The sequence below is a fragment of the Uranotaenia lowii genome, chromosome 1, assembly GCF_029784155.1.
Source record: "Uranotaenia lowii strain MFRU-FL chromosome 1, ASM2978415v1, whole genome shotgun sequence".
Lineage (NCBI taxonomy): Eukaryota > Metazoa > Arthropoda > Insecta > Diptera > Culicidae > Uranotaenia > Uranotaenia lowii.
The window spans coordinates 13742057-13762832 of record NC_073691.1 but is presented as its reverse complement, the minus strand read 5'-3'; the positions used below and the strand labels follow the sequence as shown (position 1 = coordinate 13762832).

General features: G+C 36.8%; 2 protein-coding genes and 1 long non-coding RNA gene across 3 annotated transcripts; 1 reads left to right on the top strand and 2 right to left on the bottom strand.

The window, feature by feature from the left end:
* Nucleotides 1-1444: 1444 nt before the first annotated feature.
* Nucleotides 1445-14486, bottom strand: LOC129753470 (interferon-related developmental regulator 2). Its single transcript, XM_055749291.1, has 2 exons — nt 13372-14486; nt 1445-5154 (listed from the first exon to the last, which is right to left on the bottom strand). The coding sequence occupies exons 1-2, from the start codon at nt 13397-13399 to the stop codon at nt 3857-3859; spliced, it is 1326 nt and encodes a 441-aa protein (XP_055605266.1). The 5' UTR covers nt 13400-14486; the 3' UTR covers nt 1445-3856.
* A 1813-nt stretch (nt 14487-16299) lies between these two features.
* Nucleotides 16300-17221, bottom strand: LOC129746473 (uncharacterized). Its single transcript, XR_008737304.1, has 4 exons — nt 16957-17221; nt 16762-16866; nt 16508-16666; nt 16300-16375 (listed from the first exon to the last, which is right to left on the bottom strand). It is a non-coding gene; the product is annotated as an uncharacterized LOC129746473 (long non-coding RNA).
* A 1613-nt stretch (nt 17222-18834) lies between these two features.
* LOC129746458 (putative mediator of RNA polymerase II transcription subunit 26) lies at nt 18835-20295 on the top strand. The gene is made up of 2 exons (XM_055740114.1): nt 18835-19359; nt 19419-20295. The coding sequence occupies exons 1-2, from the start codon at nt 18958-18960 to the stop codon at nt 20133-20135; spliced, it is 1119 nt and encodes a 372-aa protein (XP_055596089.1). The 5' UTR covers nt 18835-18957; the 3' UTR covers nt 20136-20295.
* Nucleotides 20296-20776: the final 481 nt, after the last annotated feature.

Genomic DNA, 20776 nt, shown 5'->3' with positions numbered 1-20776 from the left:
TGCACATTTTACTGTCATTTTAGAAGTTTATGCGCTAAGTTTTGCATCCGTAATTCCCCAGATTTGATTTAAAATGGACGGTGGAACACTGAAGATTCGTGTGTGAGCGATCGAGGTAGCAAAACACTGACGACGAATTATGTTCGTTCTAGTATGGCAAACCTCAAAACTGGGCGAATGTAGAAAACGAATATGGTAAAAGTATCACATTTTCATCATTTTACAGCTTGGGCTGGCCATACTGAGCTCTTTGATTATTTCTACAACATTTGTGCCACTTTCTCATACTTTTTTGATCAATGGGAAAGGATTTTGGTGTCCAGTGCTTAGCTCCCGATATAAAAACTATGTAAAGCACGTCTATATTTGATTTTTTTTAATAACATTTTTGTGATCCCAAACACAGGGACTGAACCTTCTACTATTGGCATTGATTATGCTTCACAATGATCTTTGATCGAAAAATAAACAAGTTATATAGTATATGACAGGTTGTAAAAGCAACATTCCCATTATTAGTTATATCACATAAACAATACGATACTTAGAATTTTGGTTAAAATTTTAAGTCAGTTTTGCTGTAAACACTCTACAAAGCACGAAAAAGTAGTGTTTTTTACCTGCTTTGGTAAGTTCTTTTGTTTCCATGTTGTTAGAAGTGCGCGCTACCTCAATATGTGAGTGCAGTTATTCGACCATTGTTTGTTTTTGTCGCAAAAAAAGAGATTTATCTTCATTATTGCTTTCATAACTCTTCAAGGAGTTGATGGCCCACTTTGGTGTCTTCAGGTGAAAGTTGCATCATAAATTGAGCTATTCAATGGTATTTTTTGCAAAATATTCGGTGGTGCAGACGGTACTTTTAGACGCCATTTAAAGTTTATTTACAACTTTTCATGTTGAAAGTCTTTATTTATTTTTTTAAAACTATTTTCTTTGGAAAGTTGATAAAATTTCAATGCATTTTGATGTGCTGTTTTAAAATTTCCGTTGAAAAATAACAGAGTTATGTAGCTTTGAAAAATGGTTATTTTTTATTGACAAAAAAATCTAACCGAAGCTAACTCAAAAAATAAAAATGTTAGAATTCTGAAAAAATACATGTGTTTTTAAGTCGCAAAAATGAACCAAATTTTCAATTTTGGGGAAAATCTGAAAACCCCCGGCGCAAATTGTCAGATAATAAAAAAAAATCCCCTTAAGCGACTTCAACACGAAAATAAGCTACTAAGAAAAAATAGCTACGTTTGATAAATACAGAATGTACGTATATAGTTTCTTGTAAGTCTTCATCTGTTCGAATTCTCAGGAAATTCATGGACTTGAAGCTGAAACCCGTTCTGATACATAACGATTTTTAAAATCAAGACAGGAAGTCTATTTCCACAAATTCAACAGACCATAAAAGGATTTCTTTCCAGATTTTTCTAAACAAACACACAAGTTTTATCAGGATCGCTGTCCTTTTCGCTGAATACATTTTTATTGATTTATTTAATTGATTGGTTTATTTCATCTTAAAAGAAACAATAATAATGGTCATCCTATTGTTAAGTAGGTATGCAGTGATCGATTCGTGAATCTATTTACGCTTCTACTTTTCAAAATAATGCTATTTTTTTTTAACTTTCTTTTAATTTTCACTATTTTATTTGAGAGTTGCTGAAAATAGGTTTGTTTTCTTCAAGGTGGAAACTGCATAAATTCGACGTTTTTTCAATTTTTTTTTGTTTTTTTTTTACAATTTCAAACATTAACTCGGATTCTAAGTGCCCGTGGAATAAGAAGTCGGTTTTTATCACTGGTATCAGTTCGTTTCCAGCTTTAGTGAAACTGAAATCAGTAATAAAACAGAATCTTATAGCATAGAATTTTGGATTGATTAAAGATGTTTGAGTAATTGGATTATTTTTTTATCTAACAGCAAGATTTTTTAATATTCTATTTCATAGCTTTTATCAACGACTTAAATGTTGTTAGTTTTTCTAATTGTCGCTCAATTACTTATCCTAATGTTTATCAATCGATTCAGTTTTTTTTGCCATTTTGAAGATTTATCAGCAACGATTTAAACTTATTTTCATTCACAGCATTTAAAGTATGAGAAGAAATTTTTTTTTTTTTTTTTTTTTTTTTTTTGTGGCGTTTAAACAGCTGTGAGAAGCTGACGCGGAAAAGGAAATGTGGGTAGAGGGGTCAGGGAAATAAAAGTTTAGAGTAGGCAGCTTAGAATAGTAAGCGATCTTGAGACGTTGGCTATACCATCTTGCACTTCCTTAAGTCCACTTCGGATGAATATGAACTTAAAGCAGAACAAGATAGTGAACAAACCCCTCATGATACCAGTTGGAGGAAATACGTTGGCGGTTTGAGACAGGTCGCTTAATTAATCCCAACGAAACTAACTACAGTATTTATATATAATTTAAAACAATAAAATAAATTAGAACGCTCTCACCATGTTATAAAACACTGTTATAGGTGTTCATTAAATCCTTGGGATTCGAAGCCATCTTAGGGGTCCAATGTTGAGAGGATATGGCTTGAAGGGCTCGTTCGTCATCATCGGAAGGTCACATGCAAAGAAATAAAAAAAAAAGAAAAAAAAAGAGAAAAAAAGAAAAGAAAAATAGGATATTAGTTCATTTTATCTTTCAATATATAATATGAAGCCTAGCTCAAACCAGTAATAATCTAGCTTTAATATCTTGATCGATATCGTCTACTTATCAAAAGTACTGGAAATGCACAATGCTGTTCTTCTAAAACATAATCACTTATTCTGGTCAGCCTCTCTGACAAACTATGCTAAGTCTACATAGGGGTTCTATTTTAATATATATCGTGTGCCTATTTAAAATGCCCGAGATCAGTGGTTTGGACTACCTATACTCATTGTTATTCTTCAAAACCGTACATTCTATTATCTACTTCCATAGATGAATTTCAAACCTAACCGAAAAACGTAAAGATCTGCTAAAAGTGAATAATTAAATAAAAAGCAAAAAACGTCTAACCAAATGAAATATAACATTCTTCAACAACAGCATTTCCATCCAATGAGCCTCTAGTTCTTGTAAAATGCTTGATTTAAGAATAAGCCAACGAAATTCATAAACCGCAAATACACACTTACTAGAGCATTGGGGAGGCGAATACCATAACCTTCACCTAACATCCATTACAAGCACACGTTTTCTCTATTTTTAATTCTATAAGACTAAACCAACTAACTACCTAACCAAACGAATTATGCCCTATTGAAAGTATCAACTTTTATTATGGTAAATTGTGATACTTTCACTACAAAATGTTGCGATTGTTCTGCGGAAGGGAGGGCAAGTGTTTCAACTCCCATTCATCTTATCAACATGGATCATGAAAAAAATAGACATCTTTGAACCTACTGCTGAATTTAAACTAAATAAAGATGTCCAGCTCCTCTTCTAATTTAGGCCATATTATGACACCATGTTTAATAAGATTGTGTGTAACGACACTGTCAGGAAAATGATGGTTTGATCTATCATTTTCACAAACATACACACCACAGCCGTTAACCCATTGCAACTTAGGGTACGGATTTAAAGTATGAGAAGAAATTGATTGAAAAATATTTTATTGTTTGAATTTCGAAATATCATGCTGGTCGACATAGAGTCTTGAAAGGTAAAAAAATAAACGAGGAATTGCGTAACAAATCTGTACACTGCACCTGCAGTCAAAAATCCTAGATAACGGTCCAAAATTAATCGCTAAATAGAACGCGCCTCACTCATACAACGTTTCATTCCTTCGCTGTCTCAAAACGCACTCGAAAATTTTGCTGCCAAAATATTAGTAGAGGAAAAAAATTTTAGTTAATAACAGCCGACCGCTTATCGCGGTTTTTGCCTCTGGTAATGGTTCGGGCCTTGAAGGCGGCAGCATTGATGAATTTCTTCTCGGCCTTGGCCATCTTGGCACCTCGCTCCAGCTCGTCCATTTTGACTCCTAGCTGCAGAACGTCGCGTAGGAACGCGTTCTCCGTTAGGTGAACATTCATGCCAAATCCAAGCGCGTTGCGTAAACAAATGTACTGGTGGTGGAGCGACCAGGTGTCCAGCAGCAGCGATTCCTTGCCGAATTTGATCTGGATTTCTGGAGGAGAGTCTTCTTCCAGATAGCGCAGCACATCGCGGAAGGTGGCCCGTTGCACTTTGCGGTCACGTTTGGCACGATACTTGTGAGCGTCGGTGGCCAACTTCTGCGTAGCTTCGATCAGTTCTGGCAGTTCATCTTCGAGAAAATCTTCATCATGAGAGCGACCACTTTCCAGGATAAGGGCGATGGTTTCGCCGGCAGCCATACGGACATCCAAATGGGGACTCTGGAGCATTCCTTGAAGTTTTTTGATTGAGGGAACCATGACGTTGTTGCTGTTGATGAGCGATACCAGATCACCCGATGGAATCAGTGTCAAAAGTAAAGCCCAGGCGCTCAGGGCCGCACTGTGGAGGGCAGCAGCATCGGCATTGGCACTGCTGGGGCTGCTGTCCCCCTTCAAATAGCTTCCGGAGAAGATACCCTCAAAGCTTTTCATCAGTGGCAGTAGATCACCTACATCGTCAGATCCGAGGAAATTCAACATACCCAAAGCCATGCAGCATTTGGCCCGAGCATCGCAGCTAGCGGCTGTGTCCTGTGCGGTGGCCACCAGTACCGGTTTCAGCACTTTGATCAGCTCGTTTATATCCTCTGCACCCTCAAGCTGAATGACCAGCAGCGGAATAATCCTAGCGGCCCAGGCTTGTTCCGATCCTTTGCCCTTCTTGATGGATTTCTCGATCGCGTCCATCAGTGTCATTTTCCTGTCCTCGATAAAGTCCGGTATGTAGTGATGAACCAGCACCTCGTTGATGGCCTGGAAGGCGTTGATACGGGTCTGTAGCGACTTGTCCGAAGCATTCTCGATGGCCTGCAGCAGCTTTTCCTCGTACTTCTCGAATCCGCCCGATTCCTCTCCGCTTCCGTCGCCATCGTTGTTGTTGTTGTTGTTTTTGTTGCCGCCACTTCCGCTTTCCCCGTTTTGTTCCGACTGGTACGAGTACACACTGGCGTTGTCGTTCGATAGCTCATCGTCCGAGTCATGTTGATGAGAATTTCCGCCGTTGGCTATTAGGGGGGGAAAAGAGATAAAAATTAGTTCTACATAAAAGGTATTCAAAATGGTTGCGAAATGAAAAGCAGGTTTCATGCAACAAGAGATACAAAACAAACTTTATTAAATCGAGGAATTAAGTATAAAGAACTTAGTACTGGATTCATGCCTATAAACTTCTAAAACGTATAGCGACTTCCTTCAGTGCGAAACTTGTCACACTATGGGTTCAACTACAAGAAATGGCATTTGGCATAAAACCATTTGGCATAATGGCCGTTTGGTATAATGATCATTATGCCAAACGACCTAACCTAACATTTTAGTGTACAAAGGAATTCTATAGAAATATATCTAACATTCCATAGAAGCATAGATTCATGAAAAAACTAAACTTTTGGAGAGATCATCAGGTGCCAAATCAGCACAGGGGTTGAATTTACATCACAAGCTGGGGCTTGGTTGACTGTTTGCCAAATATTTGCAAGCATTTCACCGTTCCGAGGGTGGGGTAGTTTAAATAGAATAGCACTCTGACGGAAGCAAATATGATGAAGGCAAGATAGCTTTTTCTATTCATTTTAGGGGATTCTTATTAGCAGATGACAGAAAACCTAAATAAATTTGTTAGTCTGCTCGAAAACAGAAGTATATAATTATGATGCCAGAACCATTAATTTTGGCATTTGGATGGCCGTACCTATAACTTTGAAATTTATTCATTGTGGACAAAAGGGACATTAAAAGATAAACTTGACAAAACATTCCCAACCAGTCAAACTAGAGCTAGGTAGGGTACACATGCAGTTGATTCTGTTTTACCCCAATAATAATCAGAAACTTGCACCACGAAGTAAAAAAAAACGCAAAGTAATGAACTAGGAAAAAGCGAAATTGCACAAGCAAATTACGCTCGAACGAAGAAAGTAGACATAAGTGCAAGGCAACCTTTGAATGGAGGCCAACTTACAAACAGACGCGAGAAGGGTGAGTGTACTAGTGGTTCGTATTTGTGTGATTTTGTTCTCTTTGTTCATTTTTTTCGAAATGGTAGAAAGTGATTTCACACTGTTCTGTTTTCATAATTTTTTTTTTTTTTTTTTTTTTTCATGCGGCAGCTTTATGAGAAATCACACGGCCCTTTTGAGGCCAAAATTTTTCACCGCGGGGGAAAGCTAGGTAAATGAAATGGGAAGGATTGGGAGGAGACCGCAATACACCGGGCGGATTAAGAATGTGTCTCATTTAAACTCCGGTTGCTCTCTGACAAGTCAGACCCTGGCGAACCAGGGCTGGGCTTGCCAATGAGCTGTATTGCGAGCGAGGGTATTTTATATCGGTTGAATAATGTGTAACACTGTGTCATGTGAAGTGAGCAACAAATAGTAGCTTTAGAGGGCTGAGGTTTGTCGTGATAGTATTATTGTGTAGTGTGAAGTGAGCCTTTGTAAGGCCGAGTTTTGTTTTCACAGTGAGTATTATTGTATCAACTGAAGTGAGCAACAAATAGTAGCCTTTGTAGGGCTGAGGTTTGTTGTCACAATGAAAGTATTGTGTCATGTGAAGTGAGCAACAAATAGTAGCCTTTGTAGGGCTGAGGTTTGTTGTCACAATGAAAAGTATTGTGTCATGTGAAGTGAGCAACAAATAGTAGCCTTTGTAGGGCTGAGGTTTGTTGTCACAATGAAAAGTATTGTGTCATGTGAAGTGAGCAACAAATAGTAGCCTTTGTAAGGACGAGTTTTGTTTTCACAGTGAGTAGTATTGTGTCATGTGAAGTGAGCAACAAATAGTAGCCACTGTAGGGCTGAGGTTTGTTGTCACAGTGAATAGTGTTGGACCCTACCTGTCACCTAACCTTACTCGATTCAAGAACTTTGAGCCTATGATTGTTTTCGCTTGAGATTAGCATAGATTGGCTAATAAAAGATATTTCCAAATATGTAATTACATTAACAACTTGGATACCATAAAACCGAATCTCCATTGAAAGGTGTTTATCACTGGCAGCACTTGTAAAAATTCTACGTTACACAAAGAATAAAAAATAAACTGATTAATAACCGAACAGGACTATACTACTAATGACAATGCTGTTCTTCTAAAGCCTCATCGCTAACTCTGAGCAACTTCTCAGAGCAACTTTCCTCAATCTGTTTCAGTTGAAATAAATTACATTCCTATTTTTGATTCCCGATATTATTTTCCTGGACTATCTTTTATTATTGTTTTTCCAAATCGTACCATCTTTCTTTGACTTCCTTAATTGAATTTCAAACCTAACCGAACATTAGGCAAATCTAGCAAAAAGCGTTGAAATGAGAAAGAATTATTGTTAACAGGAAACTGTCCAAAAAGCATTCTGATCCAATGAGCCTCTAGTTCTTGTAAAGTGCTTGATTTAAGAATAAGCCTTCGAAATTCATAAACCGCAAATGCACACTTACTAGAGCATTGGGGACGCGAATACTACTACCTTATTATTAGTTATGAGAGTTATTAATCCGTGACTCCTTGAAGCCTAGGATACGGGGACACATCTGGACTTCTTAAACAAGGACCTGAAATATAAAACTTTATTAAACAAATTGTATGAATAATTATATCAGGTCAAACAATCAATACTGATCGGACCATATTGAACACTGGTAAGACGTTAGTTTAAAGCCGTGGGGCCAACACGTAGGTTCTGTTTCACTGGTGTTCATCAGTGATCCGTTCGTGCTCGCAAGATCTGGTGTGATATTTACACTATTCGATATTTTAAGATCTTGCGCGACAAGGCATACCCATTTATATCAGAGTGATATAAATGAGCCTCTTACCATGCCCACGGACTGTTCTGTTTTCATAAATCACTTCGTAATTTTTAACCAGTAGAACCAATTTTTTTAAATTTAAGTAAATCAGCTTTCCAAAGTCTTGACCTTAATGACAATAATTGCTAGAAGGACTTTCAAAAATATTGAGGTCCTAATAATAAAAATCACCCTAAAGTCAATAAGGAGCAACGGTTTAAAATTGCTCTCAAGACGAAAACAACAATCAGACCAGATCACTCGCCTATGTCGTGATGTTGAAGTTGATGCAAAGGTATGTCATTCAATTCAACGTGACTGATTTGGTGAAATATTGTGTTGCGTTATGTGAAATTGTGAGAAAAAAAAAATCCATCGCTAGAAATCTGTAGTATGTATGTAGTAGGTACCATCTAAGTTTCTCGGATTCCACTCTATACGGACTATTTTTATTCACACAAAGAAACATAAAAGGTATTTGTAAGCCCTTACTAGTTAGTAAGCTGGGCCAGCGATATAGAATCAGCTGTGTTAATTATCCGTATTCGCGTAGCGGACTTCTCATTCGTATACACATCATCATTCTGTTAGCTGGTTCGGTTCACAGCTATTTGCGATGCAGTATGTTTTGCTCTAGCTTCATAAGCACCGGGTTCATTCGAGACCTTGGCTTTGATTTTCACGGTTTGTTGCGGCTTTAAACGATCCATCGTTTACTGATAACAACGACCACCACAACCGCCACCCACAATCGATACCAAATTATATGTATGCTTCCATCTGCGGTTCAATTGGATTGAACAGCTGAGAAGAACGTTATTTCCTGTCATAGGCCAATAAATTGTGAGTGTGATAAGTAAACTGTACTAGCTAGGTAGAAACTTTAACTGTTGATGAGTTAATAATCGGTACTGCTTTTTATGCATGTGAACTTTTGGTATTACACATATTGTGAAAGTCACGTAGTGTTTCGTGCAATTGAGTATTGGTGGTCATTTTAACTTTCCTGGCACCAATAAGTTATTTTTGTTTCTACTGTTTTTTTTTTTATTCTAAGATCAAGAAATTAACAAGTCTCGCAATCCCGGATTTTTTCCGAAATGTTCCTACATTCCAAATTGTATTCTTCTATGTACTAACTCAAAATTACAAGTGCTACTTTTTATTTGCCTAGGTTAATAGGGTGTGTCGTTTTGCAACTTTTTCGAATTGCATAAACCTCTGCCTACAACTTTGCCGACGATTGCAAAACGGTAGAAGTAACGAGAAAAAGTTATAATGCCCCAAACAGATTTTCCGTCCAATTTTAAGAAATATCATTCTAAAAAGACAGTTATTGATTTAAGAGAATAGAAATGTTCTGATGAAATGATTTTTATTAGATTATCTATCATTTGCAAACAAAAAGTTAAGGTTACCAGAAATTAAGAGTTACCAGATGCTACGATTTTGCAAAAAATAAAATTTCAATCAGGTAGAACTGTCTTTTTTTCTTCACATCACCTATTCACCCATCAAATTCACTCAAATTTCAATAGATATTTAACTGAGGATACTAACGACGACTTCTATCAGGTGATTGAATTGGTTTCGCTTTTGAATGGAAGGAAAGTGTTTGGTTTTGATCAACGAAATATGAATGATTATTATAATACTTTAATGAGTTATGGCTTTCTTATATCTAATATCCACATTACTCGTCCTACAAGTCAAGCTCTACTCGATCATGTTTGTTTTAACTTTTATGAAAAATTTCCTATTAAGAACGACACCATATTTAATCCAAATAGTGATCACAACTTCGTATACACCCATTTTCCTTATTCACCTTACCGACAGCAGAAAGAAAGATTTAAGTACAGAACTGACTTTCAAAGAATGAATCAACTTCTTACAATGCGCTTTTCACCAGCCTATATGAGTTCATTTACAGATCCAAACCAGTTTTATGATTACTTTTCAAATACAGTTCAAAACACGTTACACGAATGCACTAAAAAAATCAAGCTTAAAACTTCTTCAGAAAATATCACTCCATGGATGTCGGATGAATTACTCAAACTTATCAATTGGAATAAAAATTTAAGAAATAAAAGAAAGAAATACTTAAGACATGGGAAGTCAGTTGTTATTTTAGATGCGAAGATAAATGATTTGAATAATAGGATTACAAGTTACTCACAACATTTGAAGCAGTTTTATTACACAAACAAATTTTCCAACTCTAAAAGCTCAAAAGAAACGTGGAACAACATTAACGAAGTCTTAGGTCGTGTTGTCAGTAGCACTTCAATAAATAAAGTTCAAGCATTAGATTCTAACTCCGTAGTTACTAGTAAACCATTAATCTGCAACGAATTCAATAAGTATTTTTCATCTATTGGACAAATCATGGCTTCTAAACATTCTTCAAACAGTACCGATTCTATTAATAAATACAATACCATAGCTTTCAGTAATAGAACTTTATTCCTCGTTCCTACCGATGAAATGGAAATAACTTGTCTCATTAAATCTTTTTCTAATAACACAAGCGCTGGCCAAGATAATATTAGCGTATTTCTTCTTAAAGCTATAGTTGAAGCAATCAGTCCAATTTTAAGCGACATTTTTAACCTTTGTATGCAAAGTGGTGTTTACCCTAGAACTTTAAAAACAGCTAGAGTAACACCAATTTACAAATCAGGTAATCCATCACTTTGTAACAATTACAGACCAATATCAGTTCTTTCTACAATCAACAAAATTTTTGAAAAAATACTATCTAAACGATTGTCTTCCTTCTTGAATAACAATTCTTTCTTTTACTCAATGCAATACGGTTTCAGGGAGAAATCCTCTACTACTAACGCTGTGATTGAATTAACGAATAGTATACAGCTAAGTCTCGATAAAAAAGAAAATGTGTTAGGCCTTTTTCTAGATTTATCAAAAGCATTTGATACAGTCGACAGAGATATTCTTTTAAAAAAATTGGATTTTGCTGGCATTCGGGGAACATCGTTGAGTTTATTTAAAAGTTATCTGACTGACCGATCTCAATATGTCAGCATGAGTAATTACCAAAGTTCTATACTACCTATCGATGTCGGAGTCCCACAAGGCTCGGTTTTGGGACCACTATTTTTTATTATTTACTTGAATGATATGGCCCTCCTACCTTTGAAAGGAACACTAAGACTCTTTGCTGACGATTCCTCCACTTTTTACCACAGTGATAGTCATACAATCAATGATAATAACTTATGCAGTGATCTTGTTTTATTGAGTGATTATTTCCGTATCAATAAACTAACTTTGAACCTAGATAAATCAAACATATTAAGTTTCAAACCTAGTAATCGTTCATCATCAAATCCCTTACCAGTTACCAAATCCATATATCCCAGTATAAAAGTTGTCACTGAGTGTAAATATCTTGGAATAATTCTTGATGAGCAATTAAATTGGAACCAGCATATCGATAATCTTTTAGCAAAGCTGAACAAAATAAATGGAATTGTTTGTAAAATAAGACGAAGATTGCCACTAAATGTACTACTTATAAGGGGCTGTCCATTAATGATGTCACGCAAAATTTGGAAAAAATTTACCCCCCCCTCCCCCCTCCGTCACATATTGTCACAAATTCCGTAACCCCCCTTTTGTATTACGTCACGTTTTCCTAACCCCCCCCCCCCCCCTCCCCCTGGAGTAAAATTTTCAACTCATGGAAATTTGATTAAAAATGTTGCTTTTTTAAATTCATCAGTTTTATTCAAAGCATTGAAAAAAGGTTAACAACTTTTAACAAGCCTTCAATCATTGGTTAAAACACATTTCAATCATGAGTCCAAGGATTATGTTGATGACTTTCCATATCAATGACCAAATCTCTATATATCCAACCATCCAAATCTAGTTCCTCTTCTTCAATCCATTCGCAACCCAAATCTTCTCCACCGGTTAGAATAGCCAAGCAATCATGTTCACGTTTTGCCACAATTTAAGTGGGAAGGACTTTCCTGAGTGTTGCAGTGAAGGTGTTCTTGCGAACTATAAGCATAAGTATAAAATTTACCAAAAGTGATTACGTGAGTATTATTATTCGTTAAATGAATGGTGCAAGTCAGTATATTTTTATTGAATTTAGGATAAAATTATTTGTTATTGTTTTGTTGCGTTTTTTTTTGTAATGATTAGTGATGTCACGCTCAAGCTGACCCCCCCTCCCCCCATGTCACAAATTGTCACAAAAATCAAAACCCCCCCTCCCCCCCTAACGCGTGACATCATTTATGGACGGCCCCTAATATATCATTCACTTTTTCACTCAATACTGACATACTTGGTTTCAACTTGGGGTAATGCATGCAATAGTCAGATCAATAAATTACAGATCACCCAAAACAGAATTCTTCGCTTAATTTACAATCTTCCTATCCGTAGCCACACAGTTGATCTTTACAATAGTATCAACAACATAATTCCAGTCAGAGGTTTGTACATAGTCCAGATTTGCAGCTTCATTTTTCAAAGTCTTAATAGAACTACTCATTGCAATATAACATTGAACCGTTCTAACCACCAGTATCTTACAAGAAATAGAAACATGCTCGATCGCCCCACCGTTATTTCTTCTATTGGTGAACGTTCTCTTGCTTTTAGTGGCGTTAAATTTTTCAATTATTTTGAAAACAAATGTGGATCTTTTAATAATAACGTTCAACTGAAAAAGCTTATAAAAGAACATCTTTTGCAACCTCATTTCTTATCAACACTTCTAAAATCTTATAACATCTTTATATTATAATTTCAATTTTACTTTTAATAAAAAAAAGAGACATCTGTAATATAGTCATTTTTGTTATTTAGGTTTGATAGAATATTAAGATTAGTTTAGGTATAAGTAGTATATGATTAAGGTACTCCTTAAGCGGCTTGACCAGTGGAGTATTAAAGAAATAATGTAAATAGCAAACTTATGAATAAATAAAACATCAAAATCAAAAATCAAAAACGAAACTCGCCGAGCGCAAAACGCGTGGCGCAACTCAACGAAATAAACACACGCGCGCACCAGCAGCTTTCCAAGGTCACACACGATCTACACTAGTGGACGGATCGTTGTTGTACCTGCTGGCTGCTGATGTCCGTTGGATTGAATTTTTTTTGCTCAAATCTTGCATACCGACAGATACTCTTTCCTAGAACGCGTCGTCGTCGAGTGGACAACGACGAATGGACAGGCGAAAAGTGTATAAAAATAAAACTGAGAAGACTGAGCCAAACCTATACAGCGATACGATCGACTAATGGTTTGCTTTATTAAATTTTTTTTCTCACTAATGCTATTGTTAATAAAGTATTTTCAAAGTTTGTTTGCATAACTTTGTGGTTGCCAAAAAAAAATTGATAAAGGTAAAATTAAAAATAAATATTTCGCCAACTAACCTTGCTTCTTATTCCGGTTTCGTGGCATTTTGGCTGCTCCTTGTCTGCGATAACAGCTGATCGACAACTTGCTGCTGCTGTTGTTGATTGGAGGAGGTTTTGTGATGTGTCCTCCTAGTGCAGCTGCAACTGTAAACTGAATGCTCTTCTCTGCAATTAACGGCGCTGACTGGCTATTCGTTGGTTTAACTGCCTGATAGGTAGAAGCAAAGCAACAACACACTTCACGTGAGCACCGAATGAATTAATCGAAACACAAGGCAGACAATAAAGGAAAAACACTACCGAAATCTGTGTGCACTTGTTTCTCTTGCGCTGCCTCTACTAGCTTATACTTTAGGTAGCAGATTTCGAATGGAAACGACCTTGTGGGACAGGTACAGGTATGCTGCACCAGATTCTCTTTTCTTTAGGTTTCTGTTTAAGGTAAACCCTTCTCCACTAGCTTTTTTCACAGTACGTCTAAGTTTTGTTTTTGTCCTTTCGACTATACAAGAACACTCAAGCCTGCCTCAGTAACAAGGGCCAGAACAGAATCAGGATCTTCTCCCCTGATCTTGTTGCTCCGGACAGTTTCTCCCAGCACTGAGGGTACAGTTCTCTATGGAAGCAGTTTTATAATAGAACTCCGACAATTGCTGGTCCACAACAATCGAAACTTTCGATGAATCACTCAAATCAATGGCCTGAACGTTGCGAAATGGAACACTTTGCATGATGCGCTGGCTGCTTCCTGACGCTTCCCTTTACACTCTTTCCTGTTCCGTCAGCTGCTTCTGGAACACTACCACACTGCGTTGGCACCGACCAGGACAGTGACTCGTTATGAAGAAGCAGACGAAAAAATCCCAAGTCAATTTTCGGATTACGCCACCAAGTGCAAAGGTGAACTGGTTGCAAATTTTCTTCTTCTCAAAGCAGGGCCCACAAATCAGCGGAACGGTTGTTTTCCCCGATTTTCAATCCGAAACTAATCACGAATTGCTGTAGCACACTGTTGAAGCTCGCGAGTTATGATGGAATTTCGCCACGATTGAAACAACAATGATGCAATGAATAAGCAGCATTCACAGCACTTACGCATGCACGTTTCGCGATCGATAATCTGAAGTCAGTACTTGGGGATTTTCACGTGAAAGTCTAGACTGAATTTTCAAAAGTGAATATTTTGAGATTCAACGTTTTCGACGAAAATTTTTTTAAAGGTTTTCAAAAATTTCAAACTTTGTTTGTTAACCCGTAATAATATAAAAAAAATTTTTTTTTTGTATGATGTTTAAACTTTTTGAAATTTTTGACTACTTTTTATTGTTTTGACAGATTACCGGACGTCGCCGTCAAAGGGCGACGCGCGTAAACCGCGAAATCTTCCCCGCCCTTCAGAAACAAAATTGATCTAGATAAGTTTTTCTTTATTCCACACTACACACAAAAAAAAGCATAGTAAAATTACTAGATCCGTGGTTTAAATGAACAACACGCAACCATATTTTTGAGTCAATAATGTTTTGTTCTTGATATTAGGTGTGTTCAACAGAACTCAATCGAAATCAATTGAAATGGATTGACAGCTGATCAGCTGTTTTTCCAATTGACTTCGATCGATTTCTATCAGGCTGCTGAATGAACAGCCAGACACTAATACTAACGTACAGGCGCAGTGTTTTCAGATGTAATTTTTTTTGTCAGCTTCGTTCAGAATTCGAAAAGGCGGTTTACTCGAGGCAAATTGTAATGAATCCATCATTTTGGCCATCTCAATGGCAATTCTTTCCCGTACTAAAGCTGTCCGAAAAATTTTCGATTAGGAAGTTGTTGTTCGACTCGAACTAAATTTGAATACTAAAAAGGAATTGTGTTTAGAATAATGAGCCATTTTTAGAGACAAGGAAGGCACAAACGCGAAAAATTGTTGCTCTATAGGAAAATAATTATTATTTTTAAAACATGCAATTATGAAAATAAAATATAGTCATTTTAGTCAGTTTTATAGTTTATTAAAAAATTTTTTCGTGTTTCACAAGATAGATCAAATTTTTCCATTTCCTTTGGTGGGTCTTGATGGTCACTTCCTATTTAATTATTATAATAATCCGAAACTGACTGACAGTTATTGTGAAAATGAAGTCCTAATTTACATATGCATCACAATTCTTGTGCAACTGTAGCCGACTGACACCGACACCAACGCAGCAACACCAAAACAGCATCGACCTATACCACCAGCACCGCACCAGTGAAACAACATGAACTCTCCTGACACCACTTTCATTTTCACAACATTTGAGCTTGTTGTGAGCAGCTGCAGCAACTGATCCGACTGACACCCGTCACCCCACTATAACTCAGCACCACCGGCACAGCTCCACCGTCACAGCACCACGACGCTCCACCGATTGACTACACTTTCAACTGCAGTTAGTCAAAAACAAACCCAGTCAGCTGTTTTTGACAGTTGTTAACTGCATGTGTGTTAGTGTAATAGAAATCGATAGAAACGAATCCTGCACTTGTGCTTGATCGATTTCGATTGGTTTCGATCGATTTCGATTGGCTCCATTGAACGTCAATTGGATTAGTTTCGATCACAACATTGGCTGAGTGAACAACAATTTACCAATCGAAATCGATTGAAACCGATTTCAATTGGCTGTTGAACGGGCTTATTATCATGCACATAGTAATTTTACTTTGTGTTAATTTTGGCTGCGCATAGTAATTTTGACTACGTTCATAGTAAAATTGTCAATGGTAGAATGAGCTCTTTTACTTCGAGCATAGTAAAATTGCAATTTTCCATTATCGTAATAACACATTAAAATGAGTACCCTATCATGATATACATCACAAAATTACCATGCGGCATTGTATAAAGACCTTGAAATAAAATTCATTTGTTACAAATTAAAATTTTTATTTATTTAATTTTTTTTTCTTTATACTTCAATTCATGGTGGTAGCACCACCCATGAATGGGGCACAGGAGTTGCATCACACTTAGCGTCTGAAATGAAAATGAAAAAAAAAAACGGGAAACAATTAATTATAGGAAATACGAAAACGTACAAAAACTGTTCAGTTTGCTTGTTCAACAAGCGGTAAAAAAATTAGAAAATAAAAACAGAATTTCACTCACCTGAAGGCCTGCATTTAACGGCCCGGCAGATGTACTGAAATTGCGTTCCGCAAACAGTGTGCCAGCTCACCGGTTAGCAGCTTTCGTCACAATGTCCTCCGACGTTGTCCAATATCCGAAATCGAGGGAGGTTGAGGAACTCGAGCGCATTCGCCGACACTAAATAAATTAAGAAAAAACAGTATCACACATGGAATTGAAAAAAATGGTAAATTCGCCTGGTGGTGAATGAAATAGAACGAAATCTCACTAACCTGAAAAATTTCCGACCAGACTAATCTGCTGTTCCGCTCCGGGTGCGTTGTTTCAAAGGCTCGTTGAGGCCCTTTCCAGTTGGTCGACTACACAATCTGGGAAATCTTTCGTCAACAATATAGGAAAATTGTTCTGTTAGCATATTTCATAAGCAGTTAATTTGAAGTAACAAAAAAAAAACACAATTTACTCACCTGAGGGAATACATTTCCCGATCCGACAAACCGACAATCCGATAATTTTTGTTCGCGTTCCGAAATCGCGAACGGCTGACCCGTAAAAAACAAACACTCGAACGAAGCACATAGTAAAATTACTATGAATTATAATGCGCAAAGTATTTTTGACAACACAAATGACGGTGTTTCAACATTACCATGGGCATAGTAATTTCAAGAACACGAATTGTATAATATCAAAATATCATGCGCATGGTAATTAAGACACGAGAAAATTACTATGAGCTGTCAAAGTTCGCATAGTAAAAATACTATGTCGTAGTATTATCGCCCAGATTTTCGGTAAAAAATACTAAATCATGGTTGAAAATACTAAATGATGGATATAGTAAAATTATCATGAATCTGTATTTGAAAAGCCCATGCAATTTTTTTCCGTGTAGAAAAATATATTAAACACACTGAACCTCGAAAATACCCAAACTTGAGAACTTTCTCCGCCAACCCGAATGAAACTCTCTCCCTACAGGTTTGGCTATTGGAGGCATAACCCAAAGTTAAGCTCTTAAAGGAGAACTCATCCCCCAAAATCTGGTACTGCAATAAAATGGAAATCAAAATAAAAAAAAATACTGCAGGTACGGGAATCACACCCATACCTGCAATGGCTCTGCGATTACCATCTCAGGATGCTAACCGCTCGACCACCGAAGATTTGTTGAGAGAGGCAGCTACATCATCGTATATAAGCGAGACGTTGTGCGAACGAAGCGGGAATAAAAGTTATCCCCAAAAAAAACAGTTCTTCGCTTTGAACTTACCCCCCAAACCTAAATCTGCCACGATGGAGGTAACAGAATCAGATGCGCTTACAACAAAAACCCCCCAAAAAAACAGTTCTCCGCTTGAAGGACAAGTTTGGCGTATTGGCAAGCTGTGATTTTTTCACAAACTTAAGTTGTCAATCTAGAACTTCGGTTTGGCGGGTGGCAGTTCTCAAGTTTGGGTATTTTCGATTTTCAGTGCAAGCTCCGTTATACTTAAGTAAAAAATAAAACACCAGTTTCTTTTTGTCAACATTAAAAATCATTAAAGGCCCAATTGAAAAAAAAAAAACTAACAGGACTATATAGTTGAAAAGAAAAAAAGTGGAACAAATGGAAAAAAAATTTAAAAAAATGAAAAAACCTTTTAAAATGACAAATTATATAGAAAAAAAAAGAAAAAAATTACAAAAATGAAAAAAATTACAAAAAAACACAAAAATGACAAAACGAAAAAAATATACAAATGAAAAAAAATGACAAATATGACAAAATAAGATAATAACATAAATGACAATGACAAAAATTATATAAAACAAGAAAAAATGAAAAATAATTAAAAAATCGACCGAAAACACCTAAACGTTGAAAAGATATTTCAAAAACAACAAAAATTATCAAATTAACGGGAATCACAAGAGTGATAAAATCCAAAATGAAGAAAATGTACAAATTTATTGATTTATTTAATATGAAAAAAGTTTTGCAAGGCATGGTGCGATCGAGAGGAATCATAAATTGATAATTTGTTACTTGAAATTGAGCTTTATTCTACTTTTTTCGGTTCAGTCTTTGCACAGCCAGTTTGTGAAAATTATATGAATCACTATAAAGAAGAAATCAAGATTACAAGATATTAGAATGGTTTGATCATTTACTTTTTAACCCAATCCTTCATTTCATAATGCCAGAAAAAATTTCCCTCGTGGTTCTTGTTTAGCCAATATAATTTTCATAATTTTCGAGTTATTCGGCAATATTTTTTGTTTAGAATTTAGTGTGTAAAATGAACTTCTGATTAATTTTTTTTCTGAAGGGTGCTCATGAACGCTTTTGTTTTTGTTTACGCGCATCCCGCACGCAAATGAATTCAGCGGCATTTTGTTTGGCACGTTCGTGAAAAAAGCAATCGATATCCGTTTTCTCTCGGTGATAGGCGTGAAAAATTGCCACAATTGGTCAGTGAAATACAATGCTGGACGGTTGGTACTGCCGCTCAATCAACGAGCAAGCCCAACAACAGCAGCAGCAGCAACAACAGCCTCCGAATCAAAAGCAGAATCCCAATCATCAACAACAACAGTCGCAGCAGCCGACACTTCCGCATCTACAACAAAATTCAATGCATCAGCAATCGCTAACCCCGCAGCAGCAGGCATACCTGCTGCAGCAACAACAACAACAGCGAATGTTGCAGCAACAGCAACAGCTGCTTCAGCGGAACCGGAATAGCTCGTTTGATGGGGAGGACGATCGCGATGGTGGCGACAGTTCCGATGAAGATAGCGATGAGGACGTGCTGCCCCGCAGGAGTAACATCGACTACAAGGCTCAGTACGGCAACCTCAAGAAGAAGCTCAAGTATTTGCTTTATGTAAGTGAGGCTTGTAAGGTTCCTGGATATGTTATTTTAAATCTGTGTTTCAATTTTAGGAAAACGAATTCTTCCAAGAGAATCTGCGGACCAGTCAGCGTCGTCTGCTGAAGGTGACCCGCGATCGAACATTCCTACTGGATCGTTTGCTCCAATACGAGAAAACCGATTTCACGTCTTCGGAAAGTGAAGATACGGAATCGTCGGATGATTCTTCCAAGGTGGAACCCGCGGTGCAAAGTTCTGGACCAGGAAGGAAGCGTAAAAATGATCCATCTTCAGCCAACAGCTCGATGAATAAAAACCCTACCAAGCGAAGGAAACCGGGTCCCAAAAAGCAGCTTTCTGCCCAGCAAGTGTACATGCAACAGATGCAGCAACAAAGACAGCGCCAGTTACAAGCTCAGCATCAGGCGCAGATAATGGCCCAATTGCAGGCTCAAGCTCAACAGCTTCAGAACTCTGCCAGCAATAGCAGTGCATCAATGATGAACCACAATCATAACCCGCAGATCCAGCATCAACAGCAACACATGCCCAACAATCAGGACGGACACTTGACCACGGAAGAAGTCGAGCGGCATCTCCAATCCAGAACCCAACAGTCGATGCTGTGTGAGGTCGTTCCGGAGGGTGAACTACCGAACGAGATGTTTAGCCAGAATCCTTCGAGCGAATCCAACGACCAAATGATGGGCGATACTTCGCCGAGCAACCTGGGTGAAGAATGCTTGTCCGTCGATCAGGGCATGATGCAGCACCACCAGCAGGATTGACCGGAAGAAGTGGTTCCGTGTCTAGAAGTGGAGGAACAGACGAGGATGGATTAAAACTTTTCAAAAGTGTATATTTGATTAGATTGTGTTGTAGGTGTGATCGGTACAATTTTGATGTAGTAATAAAAGTAAAAAAAAATCGAACTGAAATGACAAATTTGATGTTAATTCAAAAGGTTTCAAACTATAATAAAAATTAGTTTATACCAACACTATCGAATAATTTGGCAAAACTGTGTAAAAAGACATTTTTTTAAATTTTGACAATTTTGAAATTATCGACTACATTGAAAATTTCAGAATTTCACAATTTTGACATTCTCAAAATTTTCATAATTTTGACATTGTCAAATTTTTTACAATTTTAACAATTCTGAAATTCTCGGTAATTTTAACATTAACATTAATCAGGCATTCCAAAAAACGGAATACAAAAAAAACTGTCAATTTTGCCATACAACTTTCAAAATTATCAAAACTCTTAAAATAGACATTTTCGAATTGTCAAAAAGGTTAATATAAATGTTACAACTTAAAAAATGGACAAAAATTATTTAAGAGTCAAGGTTGTGGAAAAATTCGAAAATTGAAAACTGCTTAAATTAACAAAATGTTAGAACTCAAAAATTAATTTAATTTTT